This window comes from Peromyscus leucopus, chromosome 16_21, assembly GCF_004664715.2.
Source record: "Peromyscus leucopus breed LL Stock chromosome 16_21, UCI_PerLeu_2.1, whole genome shotgun sequence".
Lineage (NCBI taxonomy): Eukaryota > Metazoa > Chordata > Mammalia > Rodentia > Cricetidae > Peromyscus > Peromyscus leucopus.
This window is the reverse complement of record NC_051084.1, coordinates 36,090,075-36,115,065: the sequence shown is the minus strand read 5'-3', so window position 1 is coordinate 36,115,065 and position 24,991 is coordinate 36,090,075. Positions and strand designations below refer to the sequence as shown.

The following is a 24,991-nucleotide window of genomic DNA, read 5'->3' as shown; positions in this document are numbered from 1 at the left end:
GGCCCCAATCTGATGAGGACACCTTCTCAAGTGAGGTTCTCTATCCCAGATGACTCTAGCTTGAGTCAAGTTCATAAAAAACTTACCAGGACATGTTGAGACAGGGTCTCATTGAGCTTTGAGCTAGGATGGAAGCCTGCAAGGCCCAGCTGTAACCCTGGCCTCTGCTCTCCACAGCATGGGGGTTACTTCATGTCTAGCCTTTTTTTTTTTTTTTGAGCCAGGGTTTCACTATATAGTCCTGGCTGTCCTGGGACTCGATCTGTAGACCAGACTGTCCTGGAACTCATAGATCTGCCTCCCTCTGCCTCCTGAGTGCTAGGATTAAAGGCCTGCACCATCACTGCCAGACTCATGTCTGGCCTTAAAAAATTTTTTTAAAAATGTGGATAGTGGGGTTTGAACTGAAGTCCTGATGTTTGCACAGTAAGCAATCTTACAGGTGGGCCCATCTCCTCAGCCCCCCCAACTTTTCATTACCTTTTCAGGCAGTCTCTTGTATTCCTGGGGGCCTCAGACTAGCTATGTAGCATAGAAGGGCCTTCAGCTCGGCTTCTGTTTTATTGTATGATGCTTTGTCTGCATGTATGTGCGTGCCTTAGGTGTGTGAGCCTGCTGTTGCAGAGGTCAGAAGAGGAGGTCGGGTACCCGGAACTGCAGTCATGAATAGTTCTGAGCTAGGAACTGAACCCTGGTGTTTCTGCTGCTCGTAACCGCTGAGCCGGTTCTCTAGTTGTTTATTTTTAACCCTTAGTTCATCATGCACGCATTGCCTTTATTTAATAATGAACAGTTAAAATTAAAATTATACTTTTAACACTTATTACATTTATTTATTATTTATTTATTTATTTATTTATTTATTTATTTATCTGGCGGCTAGAGGTCAGAGAACAGCTTGCGGGAGTCGGTCCCTCCCCATCCACCTTTCCACCTAGTGGCTTCTGGGGATGGAACTCAGGTCGGCAGGCTTGGTGGCAAATGCCATTCTTTATACGCGCGGAACCATCCGCGGGGGACCGCCCCCCCCCAAAATTATACTTTTAATTATTACATATAGATGGGAAACTGAAGTAGGTACCCGGAAAGTATTGTTAGTTGACACCTACACACCACACACCACAAACAAAAGCTCTCCTCGCCTGCGTTAGTCGCCCACACTCAGCTTCACCTCCATTCTGCTCCTCCCGAGCTCAGTCCCGCCCCTCCAAGCCCCGCCCCGCACACCCTGAAGGCCCCGCCCTTCGCGCCCCGCTTCCTGTTTTCGGATTTCCGGGATCACACTGTGGCTCCAGCCTTCGTCGGCTCAGCCCCGCCCTCGGGCCCCGCCCCCTCCCACGGCACGCCTCTGCCCACGTCACGTCCGGCACCCATATTGCCCTCCCCCTCCCTCTTGCTCCCGCCTTCGCTCGCTTCCGGTGGTCCCCGTTGCCGCTGCTGCCGCTGCTGCTGTGCTGCTGCTGAGGCTGCGGGCGGAGGCCGGAGGACCGGGCGGCGGCGGCGGCGGCGGCGGGAGCGGGAGCGCAGCGGGACGACCGAGCGAGAGCCGGCCGAGTTGAGATCCGAGCGCGCTCTTCCGCCCGCTCGAGGAGCCAAGAGCCTCCCCGGGCCCCGCCGCCGCCGCCGCCGCTGCACAAAGCCGCGAGCCCGCGCCTGAGCCATGTCCGCGTCGGCAGGCGGCGGCCACCAGCCCAGCCAGAGCCGCGCCATCCCCACGCGGACCGTGGCCATCAGCGACGCCGCGCAGCTACCTCAGGACTACTGTACCACGCCCGGGGGGACTCTGTTCTCCACCACGCCGGGAGGTGAGCCGCCCGGGCCTGCCCGCCATCGCGGCTGGCGCGTGGCACTGTATGCTCGACCTACCGCTTCCTCTCATCCTTTCCCGGGCAGGTCCGCCTGCTCGGGCTGTGTGCTGCAGACCGTGCACTCTGCGAGGCGGGGCTCCCCTCTGGAGCTGCCCTGTGGGTTTTTGGGGGAGGGAAGTCGGACCGGGGGATCCGGCGCGGAGCCGTACGATGACTTATCTGGCCGTGCTTAGAGCCCCGGGACGAGGCTGGCATGCACTGTTCATGCCTCGCCCAGTGTTACCCTCCTTTAACGGAATTGTTTACTTTGTTGGAGGAGTCATCGCAGGTCCGGGGAGTCCCGGGTTGGGAGAACCGGGGGGTGAAATGCCTCCTCTAGTTGTAGCAGCCCAGAAGATGTTGGCTCTGGTAGAGGCGCTGTCAGCTTTCAGCCCAGGGCTTTTGGGGGAGCGGCTTTGAAACTGGAAGGGCTTTGTCAGACTGCACACACTAGTTGGGTTGGATTGCCTGATCCTAGGGAAGGGGCTTGTGGAGAGAGGCAGTCCTGGGGTTGCTTTTCAAAAGATGGCCGAGAACTGTGTACCAGCAACACTAGAGAAGAGGTGACAGACACATGCTGAATTGGTCACGGGAGAAGGAAGCGCAAAGGTTGTTTGTCCCCTTTCTGGGCAGTTCTCTAGAGGGAGGAGCTTGGAAAGGGATCCTCAGGGCGGTAATGAAGGGAACTGGCCTTCCTTTTCTAATCTCAGAACTTTGCCTTCTTTTGGTGACCCAGGGCTTTGACTAGCGGGGTGACGATTTGGTTGGTAGTCTTGACCATGGGGCAGGACTCCCAAAGTTCACTCCAACCAATCACTTGCAATTGTGCCTGGCCCTCCTGGAATCTTGTGCAAGAGTAAGGCACAGAGTAAGGAACCCGCCTTGCCAACACCAAGACATAGCGATCCAGAGACTGTGTGTTGTAGTTCAGGGCTGTGGTCCTATTACTCTTGGAAAAAGAGGCAAGAGAATTGCAATTTAAGCCCCCCACACACACACACACACAGTGAGTTCTAGGACAGCCTGTGCTACAGTGTCAGACCCTGTCTCAAAAAAAAAAAAAAAAAAAAAAAAACAGCCAGACAAGGAAGAGGGGCGGGAGCAAAGCAAACAAATTTAGGAGAAAGTTTGGCAGAGGATCCAGCCAGGCCAGTCAGTCTAGAGAACGGGATGAATGCCCTGAAAGGCCTTCAAAATGACCAGACAGAGGAAGTCATTCCTTAGGGATAGCCAGGTTTAAGAGTAAGACAGGTCCACTGTCAACAGTGGAGATCCTGGTGAGAGGGCATTGGCTTAAGTTGCTGAAGAAACCTTCCTGATTTAGTCTATTCAAGGCCAGCAGGGGTTTGTTTTTCTTTTCTTCTTTTTTTAAATGACAGTGTTTCACCATATGGTTCATCCTACCTTGGACCTCTATGTGATCCAGGCTGACCTCAAACCCATGATTTTGCCTTAGCCTCCCCGAGGACTGGGATTATTGGTGTGTGTCCCTCCATGCCGGTGGAACCAAAAATCAGGAAAGGTCTTGGTCAGCCCCAGATGGAATTGTCTTAAGTTGAACTGATAACTTTTCAGAAACAGAGATTATTGGCCAGCACTTGGCAGACAGAGGCAGACTGATCTCTGAGTTCAAAGCTAGCCCATTCTACATAATGGTTTCCAGGACAGCCAAGACTACATAGTAAGAACCTGTCTCCAAAACAGAACAAAACAAAAAGATTCTTTCCAAGGTGGTGGAGAGAGCTCTGTAGTTGACTCCAGAGTTCTTTGAGGTATTGGTCAGTAAAATGCCTATGCTTCTCGAAGTTCAGAGCACATGTCGCAGTGACAGGTGCATTTGGCTCTAATTTACGCGGGGAGGCACCGTACTTTTAGCTATATGTTAATCTTGCTGTACCGAGGGAAGATCCAGAGAGGGAAACCCCTGTGGTCATATTTCAAACACCAAGCTGCTCTGCTTTCAAAAGAAAAGGCACATAGTCTTTAAGCCTTGCTTTAAAGATAGAAGCTGTCTTACAGTTTGGATCAGTTCTGAAATGCTTGGGAAGGTCTGCTGGAAATATTCATTCATTCATTTGCTCTTCCACAATAGTCACCACTCAGCCCGCGTCTACAGAGCTTTTTGCACGTGGTTATTTGTTTGTTTGGGGACAGGGTCTCACCGTATATCCCCGGCGGGCCTGGAGCTCAGAGATTCACCTGCCTCTGTCTCATTGATGGCCACTACGCCTGGCAGTCTTTGGAATTTGATGCAAAAGGGCTTGCTTCCTGTTTGTAAGGAGATAGCACTATAGAGATTGGAGCTGGACACACACACACACACACACACCCGCTTTTATTTTTTGAGACAGGGTCTCATTGTATAATTCTGGCTGATAGACCACGCCAGCTTCAAACTCAGCAGCAACCCACCTGCCTCTGCCTCTCTAATGCAGGGATTAAAAGTATGCGCCACCACGACTGGCTAAGCAGTCTTCTATAGCAGTTAGCTCAGTGGTTACTGACTTTTCCCTTTTAGAATGACTTGGGGGCGGGGCTCAAGACAGGCTTTCTCTGTGTTTCAGCTTTAACTATCCCAGAACTCGGATTTGTAGACCAGGCTAACCTTGAACTCAACCAAGATCTGCCTGCCTCTCTGCCTCCCAAGTTCTGGGATTAAAGGCATGTGCCACCATTGCCTGGCTGGAATGATTTTTGTGGTGGTCTTTACTGGGGCTAGAGAGAGTGCTCAGCAGTTAAGAGTGTGCCTGCCAGTCTTGCAGAGAACCTGAGTTCAGTTCCCAGCTTCCACACTGGGCTGCCTGTAACTCTAGCTTCCGGAGATCTCATACCTCATCTGGCCTTTGTTGGCATCTGCACACATGGCATACATCTAGTAGACACATACTCATTAAAAAAAAAAAAAAACCTTTATTACTGGGGGGGGTGTGTTTGGACTTGCCAGTGAAGGTCAGAGAGCAACTTTTTTGTTTTGTTTTTTGAGACAGGTGTCTCTGTGTAGCCCTGGATGTCCTGGATCTCGCTCTGTAGACCATTCTGGCCTCGAACTCAAAGAAATCCACCTGCCTCTGCCTCCAATTGCTGGGATTAAAGGCGGGCAGTGGTGATGCACAGCGAGAGCAACTTTTGATCTCTCCTTCCACTGGGGTCTCTGGGATCAAATTCAGGTCATCAGGCTTGTGTGGTGAGCACCTTTAGCTCTGAGCTATCCTGCTGCCTCCTGCTTTGGAAAATTCTGCCCTCTGCTGCTTTATCTCTCTTCCTCTTCCTTTGTCATCTTATCTCCTTGGTAGATAATGTCTCTAGTGAGTTTTGTGGTCAGCACTTTTCAGGAAACAAGGACAGCTGACCTAGGCAGGTGGTGCAGGCCTGTAAGGCCAGCACTCTGGACAAGGAGACAGGTTCAAGAATCACAGCCAACTGAGGCCAGAAGGAGTTAGGCCAACCCGAGCTACATGACAGTCTGTCTTCAAAAAAGAAAGTGTTGAGTGTAGTCCTTGCTCTGCGTGGACCTCAGATCCATTTAGAAGGGATGGAGGCTGCCGGTAAGACTTGGAACAATATAGTCAAATGACCGACTTACGTACTTGAGACCTGAAAACAGCAGGCTTGGATTGGGAATTTCTGCTCAGTGAGAAGGGAAGGGAGTGCGTTTCCTGCCTCAAGCTTCTGGAAATCTGAAGTGCCACACCCTCGGGGACCATTGCAGATCCCATTCTATTTGCTGAGTGCCCTGTAAGATTGGCCTTGGCGGGGCAAGAACCCTCCTTCATTTGTTGGGAGACCCAGAGTAAGCAAGCCCAGCTGAAGGGTTTCTTAAAACTCTACTCGGTGGTTTGAAAATGAGAGCTAAATTGAGCTAAAAGCACAATTGCTGTGACATCTTGAGTTGCTTTTGCTGATCTAAGGGGACTCTGCTCATTACTGAGGGACAGGAAAGCGTGTTTCATTTTCTCCTGTCTACGGAGCAATGGGTGGTAGAAGCTGCTGCTGCTGCCTTCGTGGAAGGTGAGCTTGTTCCAGAAGTTGAGCTTTCTAATGTACCAGTCCTGTTAGCTGGGGGACCCTGGAGTTCACTTTAGAATTAACTCTGAGACCCAAAGAAACGAGCCTATTAGTACTGTATAGCCAATTAATGTCAGATTCAGTAGTCTTCGCATTACCCAGGTTCTCCCTCCGCCATCTTAGATGCTTACCTTCCAGGGAAAGGAAGTTGACGGGCTTTGAAGACATTTCTACCTCTGGAATGCTAGCTAGCAATGCCTTCCCACAGTCGTTTCCTGAGAGACAAATGCTCGGGGTAAGCAGAAGTAGAGTGGCCTATTTTAGCCTCCTCTTTGCTCCTCTCCTCATCACATTCTCGGGTATAGAAAAGAACACGGCGTACAGGAGCAGCAGAGGGCCACTAATCACTATGGCCGTCTCCTGCCTTTCTGCTGCTACTGGTCTCCTGGGGCAGTTACCTGTGGGCTATTGAAAGAATGGAAATAAATGAGAAGGCTTGAAGAGGGAAAATAATCATCCCCTTTAGACTAAAGTGAGCTATATCAGAAGGAAGGAGGAGGAGGAGGAGGAGGAGAAGGAGAAAGATGTATTGGGGAACCTGCTTCTCAGTTGATCCTTTCTTGGAGGAATGAGCTGTGGTCTAGCTTCTCAGTGACTTTGGCCTTGTTTATTCTGAGCTAACAAGATGTCTTTCTCTGACTTCATCCCGTTCTCTCCTGTTTCTTGTGTGCCCCTGTGGACCCATGCAGAGGCTGAGGAAAACACTGCTTGCTTGCTCTCTACCTTATCACCCTTTAGACAGGGTCGGTCACTGAGCCTGGGTTCGCTGAACCTAGAGGTTCTAGCCAGCAGGTTCTAGCCACCCCCCACCCCCCAACACACATATTCGCTCCTCAAGCTGGGAATACAGGCCACCCAGAGCCAAACTCAGCTTTTACATGGGTCCTGGGGATCTGAACTCAGATCCTCTAATTATGTGCCGAACACTTTTATTCACTGAGAATGCATTCTGCCAGGGTCTCTGTCCTTCAGCTTTTGGAGGGACTAGCTTTGCAAGCCTGGTGAGGGCTGAGGTCATTTCTTGTCAAGGCAGCACTGGGAGAGAGGAGCAGATCAGATGGGGTGACAGGGAAGGTAGTGTCGCTGTTCCTGATGCAGAACAGTCCCTCCTCTGTCACCATCCCATGACACCTGCACCTCAAGGTCATTCAGCAGAGACGTTTCCAGAACTGGAATCTTTTTATTATTATATATTCAGTGTTCTCCCTACATGTGTCCTTGCAGGCCGGAAGAGGGCACCAGATTTTGTTATGGGTGGTTGTGAGCTACCATGTGGTTGCTAGGAATTGAACTCAGGACCTCTGGAAGAGTAGCCAGTGTTCTTAACCACTGAGCCATCTCTCCAGCCCCAGAACTGGAATCTTAAAGGCAGTATCACAGGGATTTTGTGCGCTTGTGGATTCTGTAGGCTTAGTGCTTTGTATATGTAAAGAGTTGCAGGTGAGACAGGACAGTTTTGTGGGGGAAGCTGCTCCCATCTGGTGAGCCAGCAGGAGGGAAGGGCCCTTGGGCCCTTGGTGGGTTTGTTGGTGAGTTACAGGGCTTGTTTTTTGTTTGTTTTTGTTTTTGAGGCAAGGTCTTGCTATGTAGCCCTGGCTGGCCTGGAACTCACTAAGTATTCTAGGCTGGCCTCGAACTCACAGAGTTGTTCCTGCCCCGGCCTCCTGAGTGCTGGAATTAAAGGTATGTGCTGCCGTACCCGACCTTCCTTTGTTTTTTGAAGCCCCTTAAAAGCTTTCATGTAGTGGTGCTTTCTTGTAATTCTAGCACTTGTGGTCTGAGGTTGGTAGATCACAAACAGTGAAGCAAAGGCCTAGTTTGGTTTTTATCAGCTGTCAACACAGCTGTCCATCCCAAGTGTTCCTAGTTTGGTTTTGTATGTGTGTGTGTGTGTGCATACATGCATCACCGTTCTTTTGATGTGCTCTGCCTTAGTTTTGGTCTCTCACTGAATGGAGCTCACTGATTGACTGTCTAGCTGGTGAGCTTTTGATTTTTTTCCACCACTAACATAATATTTTTATTCATTATCTATTCATTGTTTGGGAATTTCACATCATGCATCCCAATCACAGTTACTTCCCAGTCCCCCCAGTCCACCCAGGTAACAACCTCCTCCCAGAAAAGAAGAAAAAGAGAATCCACTTTGTGTTTCACGTACACTCACTGGAGCATTGCTACACTCCCAGTGGCCAGCCCCTTAAAGAAAACGGAGCTCTTCCCCACCCACACCCTCCACAGAAGCCATCAGTCATGGAGAACTACACTTCAGTATCCTTACCACAACTTCTTAGAGTTCTCTTGGATGACTTTCTGTCTAGGTTGTTATGTTTTGTGGGGGGGTGAGGGGTGGGAGGTACTTCTTTTTTTTTTTTTGAGACAGGATCTTGCTAAGTTACCCAGGTCAGCCTTGAAGGCACTCTGTAGCCCAGGCTGACTTTTGAGCTTTCTTTCTCCCTTGACTCAGCCACCAAGGTAGTTGGGATTTCAGGTCTTTGTCACCAGCCCTGGCCAAGAGCCTAGTTTTTAAAGACCACCTCATCATGATTCCTAGGCCGCAGCTTGAAACCAAACGCTCAGAAGTCTTTGCGTGTTTGCATTTCAATAAATGATCATGTAGATTTCTGCGACAGATGCCGTGACAAATAGAATCTGTTCATTTCACAGAGTAGTTTGAGGTGAAATTCTCATCAAGCAAAAAGAACCTGGGAAATACACTTTGATCCTGTGGCTTCCTGTTGCTTCAGATGAAGGTCTCCATCCTTATCTGGATGCTTACTTGGTTTTCTTTTTTCTTTCTGTTTTTTTAGAGGATGCATCTATCTGTGTAGTCCTGGCTGTCCTGGAACTCACTCTGTAGACCAGTCTGACCTCGAGCTCACAGAGATCCACCTGCCTCTGCCTCCCAAGTGCTGGGATTAAAGGTGTGTGCCACCACTGCCTGGCTAGTTTCCTTGACCAATCCTCCTGGGTAGGTCCTTCAGTGTGGTGGTGTGGCACACTGATCTTTCGGGAGAAACAGACAGTCTTCACCATTAAGTAAATAAAGTCTTAGCTGTGGGGGTTCTTACAGGTGCCGTTTACTAGAAGTTGAGGAAGTGCACCTCTCTTCCTAGTTTGTTGGATGTAATCATCATGAAAGAATGCTGGGGTCTTTTTGGGAATCAGGCTCAAAGACTCCGCCATTTAATTGATCCTCTGAGACCTAGAGTTTTTTTCTTTTAGTGAGGCGATTATGTCATTTGTTTTATTCTTTATGATATATTCATAGCCTGGTGGTGATCTGCACACTTTTAATTCCAGCACTTGAGAATGGGAGGCAGGTGGATCGAAGCCAGCCTGATGTACAAAGAATTCTAGAACAGCCAGGCTGTTAGACAGAGAAGCCCTGTCTCCAAAACCAAAACCAAACAAAACGAAAGGATACATTCCATTAATTGACTTTTCAGAAGTCAAGTCAGCTAAATCTCCCTGGGTTCTGGTAATAATCCTCTTTGGATGTTGCTGAATTTGTTGGTTCTGGTTGAGGACTTTTGTTTACTTAGGAGGGACGTTAGTCTGTTTTTCTTGTGTGGTCTTTGCCAGGTTTTGGAATGAAGGCAATAACATCTCATTCCATTTTAATTCCTTTGGCACTGTCTTTCTGTTTATAGTGGGCATGCTGACTGTATAGAGGATAGATATGTTCTGTGGATTCAGATATTTCGCAGGAAGCATGGCAGGCTCATTTGCGATTTAGGCTGTTAGGAGCTCTTAGGTCTTGTGCTACTTCTGCATTGAAATGAAGTGGTTCTTGTGTCTGGATTTTGAGACACAGTCTCAATATGTCCCTGGCTGGTCTGAAACTAGATATGTAGACCATACTGGCCTGAAACTCAAAAAGATCCACCTGCTTCTGCCTGCTTGATTAAATTTTTGTGCCACCATCGACCATGCTCGACTCATAAAACTTTTCAGATAAGCAGCAGGTCACAGTAGCATAGGTGGGCGTATTCAGGGGACGAGTCCACACTCCTCATTGTGAAGAAAAGTGGAGGGTGTAATAGATACAGATTGTTTTTAGAAGTGCCAAAAGAAGTGGACTTGAGAAGGAAATAGTTGGGTTGGGAGCCTAAGTTGAATTTGTGGTTTCCCCACACCACTTACAATGATGGGTAGTTAATCGTTAGCATTTCCAAGATTTGACAACATAGGATGTGAGATTTAATCCAGAGACTTGATCCAGGATGCAGTCAGCAGCCTGAGAGACCCAACCTGCACTTTCTTTCAGGTATTTCTGTGGAGTGAAATTTCCAGGTGAATGTTCAAATCCAAACAGTAGTGGGGACACTTCATTTTGACTCAGATTTCTAGAGACTTAATAGATGGGCTCGGCTGGATTTCAGGTCATGCAACATTTTGGACTTAGTATTAGCTGGTTTTGGTTTTTCTTTGGAATTTGAGACAAGCTCTCTTGTAGCCTAGTCAGGCCAGAACTAAGTAGCCGTTGATGACCTTGAATTTAGGATCCTGCCTCAACTTCCTGAGTGCTCGGATTGCAGGCATGTACTACCATGCCCTGTTTATGTTTATGTGGCGATTGCACCGAGGCTTTGTACACGCTAGGCAAGTATTCTACCAACTGAGCTACATTCCCAGCCCCCTGTTGTTAGCATTAAAGAACATCTGATTCAACTCATGCAACCCAGACTTTGCCTGATTTTCCTGAGTGCCTGTGTTAATTGTGTTGTCCCGAGTCTCCTGGGTCACTATGATTTAGGTTGATTTCTTTGTCTGTAAAGAGGGCTTCTGTCAGATGCTTTTCAAGGTCTCCCCAACAGTGGACCTTTCTGGTAGGACACAGCCATTCCTCTATGCCCAAGCAGTGATCAGATGGGGTCCGTCCTTGAGTACTTGCATTTGATAACCTTTGCTCCCTGTTACTGGGGCATGGACTGACTTAAAGGAGGTCTCCATTCTGCGTAACGTATAGTCACATTCTGATAGAAGGCCTCGAACCCCAGTTATGCCTTTAGTTGTCATAAAACAGTCTCGTTTTTTTGGTTTTATTAGTACTTGAGGGATTTAGAGTGGCTAAGCAAAGTAAATGTAGTTTGGCCACCACCAGTCTCCTGGGGAGCCTCTGGCTTAGGCAGCTTTTAGTTTTCTTTGGATTATTAGCCACAGAACTTAGCTAAAGATATGTCAGGGCTGGAGGGAGGGCTCAGTGGTTCAGAGCATGCACTGCTCTTGAAGAGAACTGGAGTTTGGCAGCACCCACATCAGACCCCTAACAGCCTCCTGTAACTCCAGCTCCAAGAGTTCAACACCATCTGGCCTCCTACACTCTTGTAGACATACCTATACACAAATGTGCATAGTTAAAGATTGGAAATAATTTTTTTGAGATTTATTTATTTATTATGTACATAGAAGAGGGAGCCAGATCTCATTACAGATGGTTGTGAGCCACCAAGTGGTTGCTGTGAATTGAACTCAGGACCTCTGGAAGAGCAGTCAGTGCTCTTAACCTCTGAGCCATCTCTCCAGCCCAAGATTGAAAATAATTTTTAAATTGTATTTTAGTTTTGGTTTTTTGAGACTGGGTTTCTCTAGGTAACAGCTCTGGCTGTCTTGGAACTCACTTTATAGACCAGGCTGACCTCAAGATCTTCCTGCTGCTGCTGGGATTAAAGGTGCTACCACTGCCTGGCTAAAAATAAAACGTAAAAAGAATTCCCATAGACTGCCAAGGTTGCTTGCCAAGTCAGTTCTCCTACTGTGGGATCCAGGGATTGAACTCCTGGGCTTCAGGTTGGTGCACCAAGTGCTTTTACCCACTGAACCATCTGGTTGGCTCTTGTCTCTTTTTAAATTCAATTTGCCTGCCTGCTTTCCGGCACTATATGACAGCTGTGACCATGCCTTCAAGTCCTCTTCGGACTTCACTCCCTAACCCCCACCGTTTCAGTTCAGTGTTTGAAGGACCCCTTTCTCAGGGTCTCTGCTGCCCTGGCCCTGTTAGTCCTTTTCTGTGTAGATAGGAACATGAGCGCCTTTCTGTGTGTTTCTGTTGTGCTGGAGTTCAGACTCAGAGCCTCGCCCGTGCTAGGCAAGTACTCTCTACCAGTTCATCTGCAGTCCATATACTGCGCTCCTAAGGGTGGGAGGCAGATTGCTGGGAGTTGAAGGCCAGCCTGAGCTACAGGGGGAGACCCTGTTTCCCTAAAAAACAAAAAAGTATGTGTACAAGTTCATTCCTATCAAGGACGTGGAATATTTTATTTATTTGTTTGTTTGTTTATTTTCTCGAGACAGTGTTTCTCTGTAGTTTTGGTGCCTGTCCTGGATCTTGCTCTGTAGCCCAGGCTGGCTTCCAACTCACAGAGATCCGCCTGGCTCTGCCTCCCGAGTGCTAGTATTAAAGGTGTGCACCACCACTGCCCGGTGGAATATTTTAATTTTTAATAGTCTTTGATTCTTTACTCTAAGCACAGATATCCATTTAGGAATTAAAGAAATTTTTCCTGGTAATTAACATTTCTTTGAATAGTTTGGTTCTTTGGAATGGTCAGGTGCTTGTTAATCACTAACATGTTGATTGCTATTGCTATTTTTTGGGTCTCATGTGAGATGTAACTACCAAATAGTAATTTTTTGTTTGTTTGTTTTTCTTTTGAAATAGGGTTTCTCTGTGTAGCTCTGGCTGTCCTGGAACTCACTCTGTAGCCCAGGCTGACCTCAAACTCACAGAGATCCGCCTGCCTCAGTCTTCCAAGTGCTGGAATTAAAGGTGTGCGCCACCACTGCCCATTCCAAATTAGTAAATTCTTTAACTTGCAGTGACTCAAAATTCAATAAATTGGTCTGGAAAGGTAATAATTTGGCTTAGTAGGTACGACTGAGTAAAATTAGTCAAATGTCAAAACTTGTGCATTGGGAACTACAAAATGTTGAGTGGCCATTAAAATAGTACAGTAGGTAAAGGGTCTTGCCGCCAGGCTTGAGTTTGATTCCCAGGATCCATGTGGTAGAAGGAGAGAACCGACTTTTCTTCAAGTTGTCTTCTGACATCCACTCCATAACATGTATGTCCTGAACACGAACAGGTGAATTTGCGTGCACACACACTAAGTAGCTAAAACATAATTGGAAAAATTAATGTTGAGGTGCTGGAGAGATGGCTCAGAGGTTAAGAGCACTGGCTGCTCCTCCAGAGGTCCTGAGTTCAATTCCCAACACCCACATGGTGGCTCATAACCTTCTGTAGTGGGATTGATGCCCTCTTCTGGCCTAAAGGTGTACATGCAGATAAAGCACTTGTATGCATTAAATAAATAAATAAATCTTCTTTTTTTTTTAAAATTAATGTTGGAAGAAATTCAAGAGGCACTTGCTGTTGATAGATTAGGAGATGATGTACACAGTAAGGGCAATCAGTCCAAGCTTGCATCTTTGGGATGGCCTTGAAATTCATATAGAACTCTAAAGGACCTGAAGTAGCCACACAGTTATAGGAAGTGAAAAGGGAACCTGGAGGACTCTCATCTCCTGTTTCCAAATGTGGGATTTGCATTTGTATGTAGACCAAAGAGTTGAGAAGCCAGAAGTAATACACCCTCTCAATTCGCGCACGCGCACAATCTTCAGTAGAGGTGCCATAGGAATTCAGATTAAACCTCTTTTCAGCAGACAGTGCTATGTGTCCACACACAGAAAGGGAATTTGGACCTACAATTCACAGCTATAGTTCCTAGAGGAACAGGCAACAGACCTCATAACCTTGAATTAAGTAATTTCTTAGATTTTGTGTGAAAAATACAAGCAGTAACAACCAACATATATTGGATCTCATCACAGTTAAACACTGTGGCCTGAAGTGGCGGCACATACAAGCCCAGCATTTAGAACTCGTGTGTGTGTGTGTGTGTGTGTGTGTGTGTGTGTTGGGGGAGGGGGGTTGCTGCAAGGTCTAGGCCAGCTGGAGATTTTAAAAAATTTTCTTTTTATGCTTTGAAGAATGACATCACTTAACACATGCCCCTGGGTTCAATCCTCAGGACTCGGGGAGGGAGGGAGAAGGGAGAAGAGAGAAAACCATCAAGGGAGAAAATATATGCTCAGAAAAAAATTACAAATTATGTGTATCCAGACTGTAAAAAATAATGCTGGAGATTTCAGTGGTAGAGCACTTGCCTCCGATACACAAGTCTGTGGGTTCAGTCCTCAGCTGTGTGTGTGTGTGTGTGTGTGTGTGTGTGTGTGTTTTGAGAGGATGATTAAAACAGTAAAAGGTCAGAGATCCTGACACCTTTCTCCAAAAGTGATGTATATTGGAAAGCCAGTAAGCACGTGAAGAGCAAATCCAGCATAATCAGCCATCAGAGAATGTAAGTCAGTACAGGGGAAAATCACTTTGTGTCAGTTAGGGACGTAACAGTGTGAATTGCATTGTGTGAAATTGGAGCTTTCACACTGCTGACAGGAGTGGGAAGTCTGATGTGAATTGGAAACCAGCAGTTCCTCAGACAGTTAGCATGTGACTTAGCCATTCCATATGGGGACATGCTCCGGGGAATGGCTGTCCACACCATAACCTACATGGATGTCTGGATCTTAAATATGTTGTTCCTAATAGTCAAGGCATTGCAGCAGCCACATGTCCGTCAGCTGATGAAGAGATTCACAAGTGTGCTCTGCACATTACTGGCATCTCCCCTGACCACGGGGCTGGGTTTCAGAACAGCCTCCAGGTGCTCGAGACTACAGGTAGCAGTAGGCCCTGGCTGCCCATTTCCTCGGTCCGTCCCTGTGATGAGCCTCATTTGTAAGTTAGGCATAGCAAGACATCAGTAGTGACTAATGATAAAATACTTGAAACTATGCCATTGTGATGAAAGTTACTCGAAACTTCAGAAATCTTTAATTCTCCGCCTACCGCTTTGAAAACACAGCAAAACCTCTGAAAAGAGAGGATACTCTCCTGTAATGTATAAATTCAATTATAACAGCACATTATTGTGTAACTAGTTAAAAGACAGCACTTACTGCACTGTTGAAATCTTGATGCTCTCTGCTAAACCTGGTGACCTGAGTTCAATCCCTGAGACCCACATGGTAGGAGAGAACAGACCAGATTCCTGAAAGTGGTCCTCTGACAACCATGTGCACACCATGATACATACATGCCTCTTCATGTACGTACATACATACTGTCATGGAAAAAAAAAACATTCAGCTGGGTGTAGAGTGCTACAGTCCCAGCATTTAGAAGGCTGAGGCAGGAGGACACCAAGTTCAAGGCCAGCAGGGCTGCATAGGGAGGCTCTGTCTAAAAACAATATGGGGCTAGAGAGATGGCTCAGCAGTTAAGAGCACTTGGCTGTTCTTGCAGAGGACCCAGGTTCGGTGCCTAGCACCACGTGGTGACTCACAACCATTTATAAGCACACACATTGTGCACACACATACAGGTAAATAACTTTAAAAACAAAAGAAAATGACAAAAGTTCAAGGTAGATGTGGTAAATATATAATATACATATGATGATTATATAGTGTACATATGAATTAGAACATTACTGTATCCCATAAATGTTAGTCAAAAACGGGGGTGTCAGACAGATGTGGAGAGTCAGTCCACTAAAGCTCTCCCCTTTGTTACAAAAGGCCATTGTGCCCCCTTCCAGCCACTACATGAACCACTACACCCGGCTTGTTTTATTGGCTTTTTGAAACAAGGTCTCACTGCTATAGCCCAGGTTGACCTCATGCTCGGGCAGTTCTGCCCCTCCCCTCACTCTTCTGACAGACAGTGAACTTGCCATCATGAGTAACTCTGCCTTTTTGCATCACCAGTTTCATTTCCTTGGAGCTGTACCCCAGGTGGGATTGGTAGACTCCATAGAAATGGTGTTTTTAATTTCTGGGAATCCATCCATCCATCCATCCATCCATCCATCCATCCATCCATCCATCCCATTTTGGAGAATGCCTGTGCCCTATACACTGCACCATCACCATATCCTTTTCTTTATCCGGGCCAACACTTACCTCTTGGGGTTTTGATAATGGCCATTCTGCCACGTATATGGTGGCTCTTCTTGTGGTTTTGATTTGTGTTTCTGTGAAGATTTGGTGATGTTATGTACCTTTTTTTTAAAAGATATATTTATTTTATGAGAGCTCTGCATGTATGCCTGCACACCAGAAGAGGGCATCATATTCCACTATACATGGCTGTTTTTAAAAACACCAACCTTGGGAGTCACCTATCTCCTTCCACCAAGCCTGGTCAGCCTGGAGCAAGTGCCTCTATCGACTAAGGCATTCTTATGTCCATGTTTGAAGAAATACCGTGTTCTGTCTCTCTAGGGAGGAGGTCAGCCTCCAAGCTTCTTTGGGTAGTCTTCAATACATGGTGGTTAACTACTTTTTCATATAATTGTTTATATTCGCTTATTCTTTCATTAAGAAATTTATTATGATAGGGGCTGGAGAGGTGGATCAGTGGTTAAGAGCATTGCTGCTCTTCAGAGGGCCTGGGTTCAATTCCCAGCACCCACATGGCCGCTCACAACTGTCTGTCACTCCAGTTCCAGCAGTCTAACACCCTCACACAGACATATATTCAGGCAAAATACCAATGCATATAACATAAAAATAAACTGTTTGGGAGTTGTTGGTTTAGCAGGTAAGTGGCTGAAGCAAGATTGAGGTCTAAAACCCCAGCCCAGGTTAAATTTCTTTAAGGGGAGGAGAAAGAAAAGAAGGGGGACAGGGAAGAAATTTGTTTTGAAAATTGGAATGTTCGGATATCGGTTGTAAACAGATAAGACACAGCTGGCATGCAGAGCTTGAAGTCTGTAGACAGGTGTATGTACGTATGTACGTACGTAAGCAGGAGTCCTGTACAAGAGGGTGTATTGAATGATGTGGGCGGAGGGGAGGGAGGACGGCTTCAGGGAGTGCATTGGAGCTGAGTGTTGAAGAACCGACAGGTGTTTTCCGGGGGCAGAGCACCTCACCCTGTTCACGGCGAGAGGGTAGACTCTCCTCTTGGCTGCATCGACATCTTTAAGGATTAAGGGGCATTTGAAGGGATTCCGGGTGGTCTTTGCTGGTCTGCATCGTGCAGGCAGAGTCTTCTTCACTGTGAGACACCCATGGCTTTTGTCTGCTCCCAGAGCAGTCATTTGAAGTGCCAGTGCTTTGGCCTCTACCTGTACCTGGTGGGTACAGCCGGTCACAGCGGTCTGCCTGTGTGTCCTCTAGAGGACAGTCACACGAGTAGCCAGCCTCGGTAGTCATTGCGTTGGCGGTGCCTTAATTGATCTGAAACTCTTCAATCCTGTGTTTTAGGAACACGAATCATTTACGACCGAAAGTTTCTGTTGGATCGTCGCAATTCTCCCATGGCACAGACCCCGCCTTGCCATCTGCCCAATATCCCTGGAGTCACCAGCCCTGGCACCTTAATTGAAGACTCCAAAGTAGAAGTGAACAACTTGAACAACCTGAACAATCATGACAGGAAGCATGCAGTTGGTGAGGGGCTGGGCTGGGAGCGGCTCTGGGGTGGGCTGTCACTTTACTGTAGACTAGGAAGTGTGGCTTCCAAAGCACAGCTGAGTTCGGTTACGTGTCTGACGTTTCCTCTCCTAAACAGCTACTAAAATGCTGTCCGTTTTCACCTAGTTGCTTGGGGAAAACAAATCAGAGGATGGGAGCCAGATGGGGTTTATGTTTTCAGTCCCAGCACTCAGGAGGCAGAGACAGGCAGATCTCTGTGAGTTGGAGGCCAGCCAGGGCTACATAAGTGCAGGAGTCTTCATTTGCTAGGGATCACCCTCATATAGACACAATTGCAGACATGCTGCCCCGAAACCCCCTTGCATGAACAAGTTCACATGCACACATACACCCCAAAGCAGAATCTTAGGCCACTGTTTCCATCAGCCTCAGAAAATAAACCTGACTAGGTGGTGGTGGCATACACCTTTAATCCCAGGTGGATCTCTGAGTTCAAGGCCAGCCTGGTCTACAGAGCAACTCCAAGACAGCCAAAGCTACACAGAGAAATCCTGTCTCAAAAAAGACAGAAAAGCACCAAACCTGCTTTCTGAATAGAACGACTGATAGGAGTCTGCCTGCACCTTCAGAGCGGGATGAGGTGAGGTGGCCCTGTGCTCACCTCAGGCTTTGGGCTTCATGTTCTCTGCAGGTCCAACTGAGGGTTTTGTTTGTTTGTTGGCTTTTTGGGGGTGTGGGGGGACAAGATCTCGCTCTTAGCCAAGGCTAAGAGAATTCACCACAAAACCCAGATTGGCCTCAGACTTGCAGCCATCTCCCTGCCTCAGCTTCCGAGGGCCTGGATTCTGGGGGTAAGCTGTCATCCCCCACTGCAGCGGTCCAGTCAAAGCCTCCAGAAGAGAGCTCACTGGAGTGATCAGGACCTTTCCTGGAGTGGCCACTCTCCTCTCCACCCCCACCCCCGGATGGGATCAGTCAGCCAGAACAAAGTACATGAGGTTTTGTTGCTAAGATAGGGTCTCGCTGTGCAGCCCAGGCTCACCTCAGATGGACAGATTGAATTTGAGGGCTAGCATTACACTCGTGTAGGTATTGTGAGGTCGCGGAGAATGGGACAGTTTGGGTTAGTTCTGTCCTTTGCAGGTAGAGAAGGACGTTGAAAACAGCTTTGCCCTTTCTTTTTGCACTGAACTTCTCATCTTTTCCCTTCTGACAGGGGATGAGGCGCAGTTTGAGATGGACATCTGACTGCAGCAGAGTCGATGGAGGCTGGGGTGCAGCAGCCCGTGTGACCGACTGGGCCAGCAGGAACGCAGTGAACCGAGAAACAGCGCATCCCCATCCCCTCCCTCTGGGTGCCAAATGATGGGAGACAAGCTCCGTCTAACCACATCTCCCCTGCCCCTGCCCAGTTAAGGTTAGGATGAAAGCCCTTGATTAGTCTGTGGAGCTGAGCGGTTGGTCCATAGAGGAAAGCAATCCCTGTAGCTTCCCCGGTCATTTCCCAAGAGTCTTCCTGCCCCCTTCAGATTTGCCCCAAGTCCAGGGACTCTCTGAGATGCACCTCTGCTCGGGGTGTCTGGAGAGGGAAGGAGGTCGGGTGCCCATGGCTCCTGTACAATCCCCCTCTGGTGGTTCAGTGCTGGATGTGAGATCTTTAATCCATTGGGGGATGGTCAAACAAATGAGCTGCTTGCCCTGTCCTGGAGATGTTTGTCCTCAGTACTGGAGCACAGCTCTATACCTCTTGCACCCCCGACTGCATTTTGGGGGCATGTGGCATCAGCCCCCCTTTCCTCTGGGAGGAAGGCTTCTGTCCTGAGTGGGATGGCTCATCTCCCCGGCCCTTTACCTAATTCATTGGCACGGGTATTTTTAAGCCCTCTTCCTGGAGAGACCCCTGGGTGATCAGCTGGTCTTTGTGTCTGCCATTCTTCCCGTCTGCACCGTGCAGGCAGAGTCATCTTCTCGCTGAGACACCCGTGACTTTTGTCTGCTCCCAAAGCAGTCATTGGCAGTGCTTTGGCCCCCGCCTGCTGGGGACAGCTGGTCCCAGCGGGCTGCCTGAGAATGCCCAACTGTGGCCAGCCTCAGCAGGCACCGTTTAAACCCGGGAGACCTTAGCAGCTTCGCTGTCCTGCAGTTTATTATATTTTGGGTTTAAAGTTGACCCTTCCCGCCCCTGTACGTTCCCCCCTCCTTTGAATCTGCTTTGTGCTTGGCTGCCAAGAGAGGAGTATGGGCTAAAAATGCGTTCCTCCCCGCTTCCTTACCCTCCTCATCGTAGTCCATCCTTCCTTCTTCCCTTCCTCTTCTCTCCTTCCTTTTTCCCTCACTCTCCTTCTGGTTCATCCACCGGGCATTTTCCAAATCTGCGTCAAAGATACCTCCCATGTTGGTATCTGAGAATATCTGTCTCTTCTCTTATCAGAGGAGGGACCTTTTATTTTTAAGATGACTACAGACCTATTTTTAGATAAGTTTTCAGTACAATTTTGAACTGCAACTTTTTTAACAAAAACATCTTCCAGTATTAGGAAGGTTATTAAAAAAAATGTTCCTAGGCAAGTCTGCTGTCTTCACTGTCCTTTGTCTCTCATAGTTCCTTCTGAGCACTTCCCTGTGCTCTCAAGTTTGGGGGGCTATTGGAGTGTAGAGTGGGTGGTGTGTGAAACTGGACCAGTCTGCCTTGCTATGAGTTGTTGACGAAAACTTCATCCTTTCCTTTACCTTTTTGCTCTCTTGCTCCTCCTCCCGTCCCACTCTCCTGGTTCTGTGGACCCACGTGGAGACCCCAGGAGAGAGCCCCCCCCCCCCCCCCCCCCCCCGACAGGCTGGTGCGTCCTCCTAAAGAAAGACAGGGAAGCAGCCACTGGTGTCCTGGTTGTTTCTGGTTGTATTGGATGCCTGTCTAAGCCCTCTTAGTAAGATTTCAGATCCCCGATGGCTGGGAAAGGAATTGTGTGTTTTTCCTTTGAACCATGGAAAGACCCTGTTTTGTGAAGACTTTAGGAAAAAGGAAGGAAGGAAGGACATCTGCAGAACTTGGTTCTAGTTTCTGCCACACAATGTGAATAGCTCGGACTGCAACCCTCCGGGACGGTCGCTGTCTCAGGAATAAGCTGGGTCTCCAATGTTTGGGGATTCTTGGAGTCTCCAAGTTGATAATCAGAAGAGTTTTATTTCTTTGTTAAATGTATCTGTTGTGTTTTTAATTAAACTCCAAATTTCATTTTATGGAGTCTTGGGAAAACTTAACTTGTGCTGCCATTGGCTTATATAAGCAGCTTGCTCAGGACCTCTGTACCCTGGAGCTTCATTCTTCGGGAGCAAGGCTCATGGTTCTTCGCACATTGGTGGTGGCACTCTGGACTCACTCCAGCTGAAGGGAGGAGGTGTGAGTGTCAGAAGAATATCCTCTTCCTGCAGCAGAGTGCCTTCCTGGACTCACAGCTGGGAAGGGAGTTGAGACATGGGAATTGCGTAGGATCAAGACACCTCCCCTTTTCTTGTCACCCCCCCTCAATCAGAAGACATGTCTCGTATTCCTTGGAGTGTCACCTGCGTGGTGCAGGAGCCTCTTAGCCTTATGTCCTCTGCCGGGACCCCTCACTGTTTGGTGCAGCCCTTGTATGAAGGCTGCCATTGCTCATTCTTTGACCTCCATAAATCAGCATTGTAGGAGAATTGCACAAGACATGAAATAAGCTCCCAACAGATGGTATCTTTGTGCCGTGCCTCATGAGCCATTTTCTAGTAAGCAGGGCCCAGTGGGGCTTCACCTCTGGGTGGTCAAAAAGCCTCACAGCTGGAGCCCCAAGTGGAGGACAGAGTCCTAATCTGCCAGCCTCCCACCTACCTGAGTGAGACTTATTTAAATCATAGTAACCATCTGTGCTTTCTATGAAGGATGTGTTTCTGCACTTGGGACAATCAACCTATATGAGGAAGAACCTCCATGGCAGGAGACACACCAGCAGTGCCCTTCCTTCAGAGTTCCCAGCCCTCGTGGTCTGCTAAAGTAGGTGTTTCCTTGCCTTCTCCAGGGCACTGGAGTGGAAAAGCTGACTTCTAGGCAAGAGTCTGTCCTGCCTGCTTGAGTTATCTATCGCTGTGTAACAAATCACCTGCAAGAGTCTGTCCTGCCTGTCTGAGTCGTCTGTTGCTGTGTAACAAAGCCCTGCAGCTCAGTGTTTCACAGGAGTCACTGTCTCTGAACTAGGTGGGGGGCTGCTCTCCTCTGGAGCTGGAGAATCCCACTTCCATACTTTGTTTTTGTGGTTGTCAGCAGGGGGCCGTCCTTGGTCACTCCCCATGTAGGTCTCTAGTTATCCTGCCCTAGCTTCTGGCTTCCTCCTGAGTGACTGATCCCAGAGAAGGAGGTGGGTAAGAAGAAAGTCGCAGTGCCTTTAAACCACCATGCCCCACCAGGAGGAAAACGTCCTCGGGAAGGTGGGGCTATTCACAGCCACAAGCTGGGTGCACATTGCTCTCCAAACAGCCCCTAAGGTAGGACCAAAGCGGGGTAAAAGACAGACTTCTCTTTCCCCAAGGCTGCCTATGTGTCTTCAGAGAGGCTGCAGGAAATGAGGATTCCCTGATTCCCTTGCATCCTTGTCTGTCTGCCTGTCTTCTCAAGAATGCTTGCTTTGGCCAGGTTCTGCGGTGGCCTCTTTAAGCATCGTGTAGCACTTCTGTCTTCCTTTAGCCGAGAGTTGACAGAAGGGCCTGGGGGCCTTCCTGTGCAGCCACCCAGGCCTTCTTACCTGGAGCAGGGCTTGTCAGACGGAGGGCTCTAGATGCTAGGCTCAGGAGCTGCAGAACAGAAAGTAGACCCTGTTCCTGGTGGTGGTTTCGAAGCCAGGTTCCCCCTGAGTCCGTGCATTGGTCACAGTGTCCGCCCAGCTACCCGGAGCAGCGTCTCCATAAGCCAGGAGCACCCGAGAATACGCGCGTCTGTGAACTTGATCGCCCTGTCAGTGCAGCATGCAGAGTAAATAACCTGTGCTCTTGAAAAGAAGCAGTCTTGTTTTCACCCGTGGGGGAAGCTCAAGAGGTAGCTCCCCCGTGCCTCGGGGCTCATGGAGGGGCGACTCGTTCCCGCCAGCCATTCTCCCGTCCTTGGATGGAGGCTCTTGTGTGAATTGGTGCTCTGTCCTCACTAGCGTGTCTTTCCTGTAGCCATGCTTGCTTCAGTGTGTACTTCAGGGACTGGTGGTGACTTTCCTTCGGATCTGAGGAGGGTGGGGGATGGAAGCTTCGTGTTACTGTCTCCTTGGGCCTCTCAGACCTTGGCAGTTCAGTTGGCTTCCGCTGAAAGTCCACCCGGCCTGCTTGTACAGACTGCCACTGTGAGTCGGGGCAGGAGTGTACCAGGCTCAGGTGTTGGCAGCCACGTATCTGGGATGGAGCCTCCTTCCCATCTCCATCTTGGGTGCTGGCTGCTTGAGGTGGGTGTGTGTGTGGTGTAACCCTTCTTAGTCCCTCTAGAGGAAAGGCACCACTGTCTTCTGTAGTTCAAGTTCTTTAGTGTGTTTTCTGGACTCCATGCCCACGGCAGCTATTTATTAATCTGCGAAAACCCAATCACTGACCCATCCTTACCATGGAAGGTGGGATTTGTAGTGGAGGCATATCATTTCTTCCTGGGGTGGAGGGTTCTGTCTGAACTTCTGAGTAGGGCACGGTTACCTACGGCTCCTTGCCTCTCAGCTTTTAGGGGCGGGATTCTGGTTCCTGTAGCTGAGGTGGTCCTGTGCTTACCACCTAGACGTGCTTCTGGCTTTGGTGATGGGTCTCCACGTCAGTGGTGGACTGTATTGAAGCTAGCTCACAGAAACTTGACTGAAGTCTGTAAGGATGACTGACAGGTCTTTGTTTTCCCAGTTGGTCAATCAAGATACCTTCCCCACCCTCTGAAACTGTAGCTGTGTCTTAGGCAGGTCCTGGAAGCTGCTGCCTCTTGGCAGAGCTTAACTTTCAAAGTCTTGGGGTGGTCTGTGGTCTCTGCTCAGTTCTTCCTGCAGCCCTAGTGGCCATCCTGTGTGCCCAGTGGAAGAGACTACTGAGCTGAAACAGTTCCCAGCCAATAGGAACTCCGGTTGACCTTTCGGCGGTGGAGGGGTGACAGAGGCTGAGTGCTTGCTAGACACTTGGCTGTGCAGATCTTGCCAAAGGAGCTCCTGCCAGGGCTTCCGACCCAAACCCAGGGCATTGCACACTTAGAGAATTCCATGAATCCAGCACAGAGTGCCCATTTTTGCCTCTCTACCCCCTTCCTTTCCGTTTCAGTCTTAAGAACTGCCCAGCCCAGGCCTGGGGGTTCTGACTGGAGGGCAGGACAGTGGGGACACCAGCAGGAGACAAGGGCCAGCGGGACCACACTGGCTCACGCCAAGCCTTTGCCCCACTTCATGGCACCTGGGCCAGCTCCAGTAAGCCTTAAAGAAGGCAACTCGAAGAGCCCCGGGGACTCCGATTCCAGTTGTCCATTTAAAGAATCTGCTTGCTGATAGACCCGACCCTGTTTCCTGCTGCAGTCTTAACCATGTGGGATGGAATCTTTCCTTGGTCCTTCACTTTGTCCCCCTGGTGTGCTCTCCCCTCCCTCCCCTCCCCTCATTCACTGTCAGCAATGGTTAGTGGGAGGTTCCATGCACCCCTAAGACAGTCCTGTGGGAGTCCATGACCAGTTTGTTTTCTTCTGTCCTTCCAAGCTAGCAGGCGTTTGGAACCAGGGAAAAATCCCCACCAACTGTTGCTGTTACAGTTAAATAAAGACCTTGAATATTGACTTGGTGGTGTTTTGTCTTGCTGGGCACTGAACCCTGAATTTCACATATGCTACAGGCACACTCTACCACGGAGCCAGCCTGAACTTTTTTTTTCCTTCTCTGGAGACAAGGTTTCACTGTGTGGACCTGGCTGTCCTGGAACGCACTCTGTAGACCAAGCTGGCCTCCAACTCACAGAGATCAGCCTAGCTCTGCCTCCTGAGTGCTGGGATGAAAGGCGTGCACCACCACCAACTGGCCAGCGTAAACTTGCTATATTAAGTTTTTTGTTTTTGAGACAGAGTCTCACTGTAGCTCTTAAATGACCTAGAACTTCTCGTATAGACGAGGCTGGCCTTGAATGCAAAGAGATCCACAAGCCTCAGCCTCCCAAATGCTAGGATTAAAGGTGTGCCCCCCACCACCTAGCTTTTTTTCTTTCTTTCATTTTATTTATTTATTTAAATTCAGATATCATAATTGGTTCCCGCCTGTAACCCCAGTGCTTAGGAGGCTGAGACAGGAAGATTGCTAAAAGTTGGAGGCCAAGCCAAGTGGTGCTGGCGCACGCCTTTAGTCCCAGCACTTGGTAGGCAGAGGCAGGTGGATCTCAGTGAGTTCAAGGCCAGTCTCTTCTACAAAGAGAGTTCCAGGACAGTCAGGGTTATTACACAGAGAAGCCCTGTCTTGAAGAACAAAACAAAGTTAAAGGCCAATCTGGGCTACACACACACACACACACACACACACACACACACACACACACACCAAAAGAAGCCCTGTCTTGAAAAACAA

General features: G+C 48.6%; 1 protein-coding gene across 1 annotated transcript; it reads left to right on the top strand.

Moving 5' to 3' along the window:
• Positions 1-1,546: 1,546 nt before the first annotated feature.
• Eif4ebp2 (eukaryotic translation initiation factor 4E binding protein 2) lies at positions 1,547-24,216 on the top strand. The gene is made up of 3 exons (XM_028886169.2): positions 1,547-1,805; positions 17,253-17,438; positions 18,640-24,216. The coding sequence occupies exons 1-3, from the start codon at positions 1,661-1,663 to the stop codon at positions 18,669-18,671; spliced, it is 363 nt and encodes a 120-aa protein (XP_028742002.1). The 5' UTR covers positions 1,547-1,660; the 3' UTR covers positions 18,672-24,216.
• Positions 24,217-24,991: the final 775 nt, after the last annotated feature.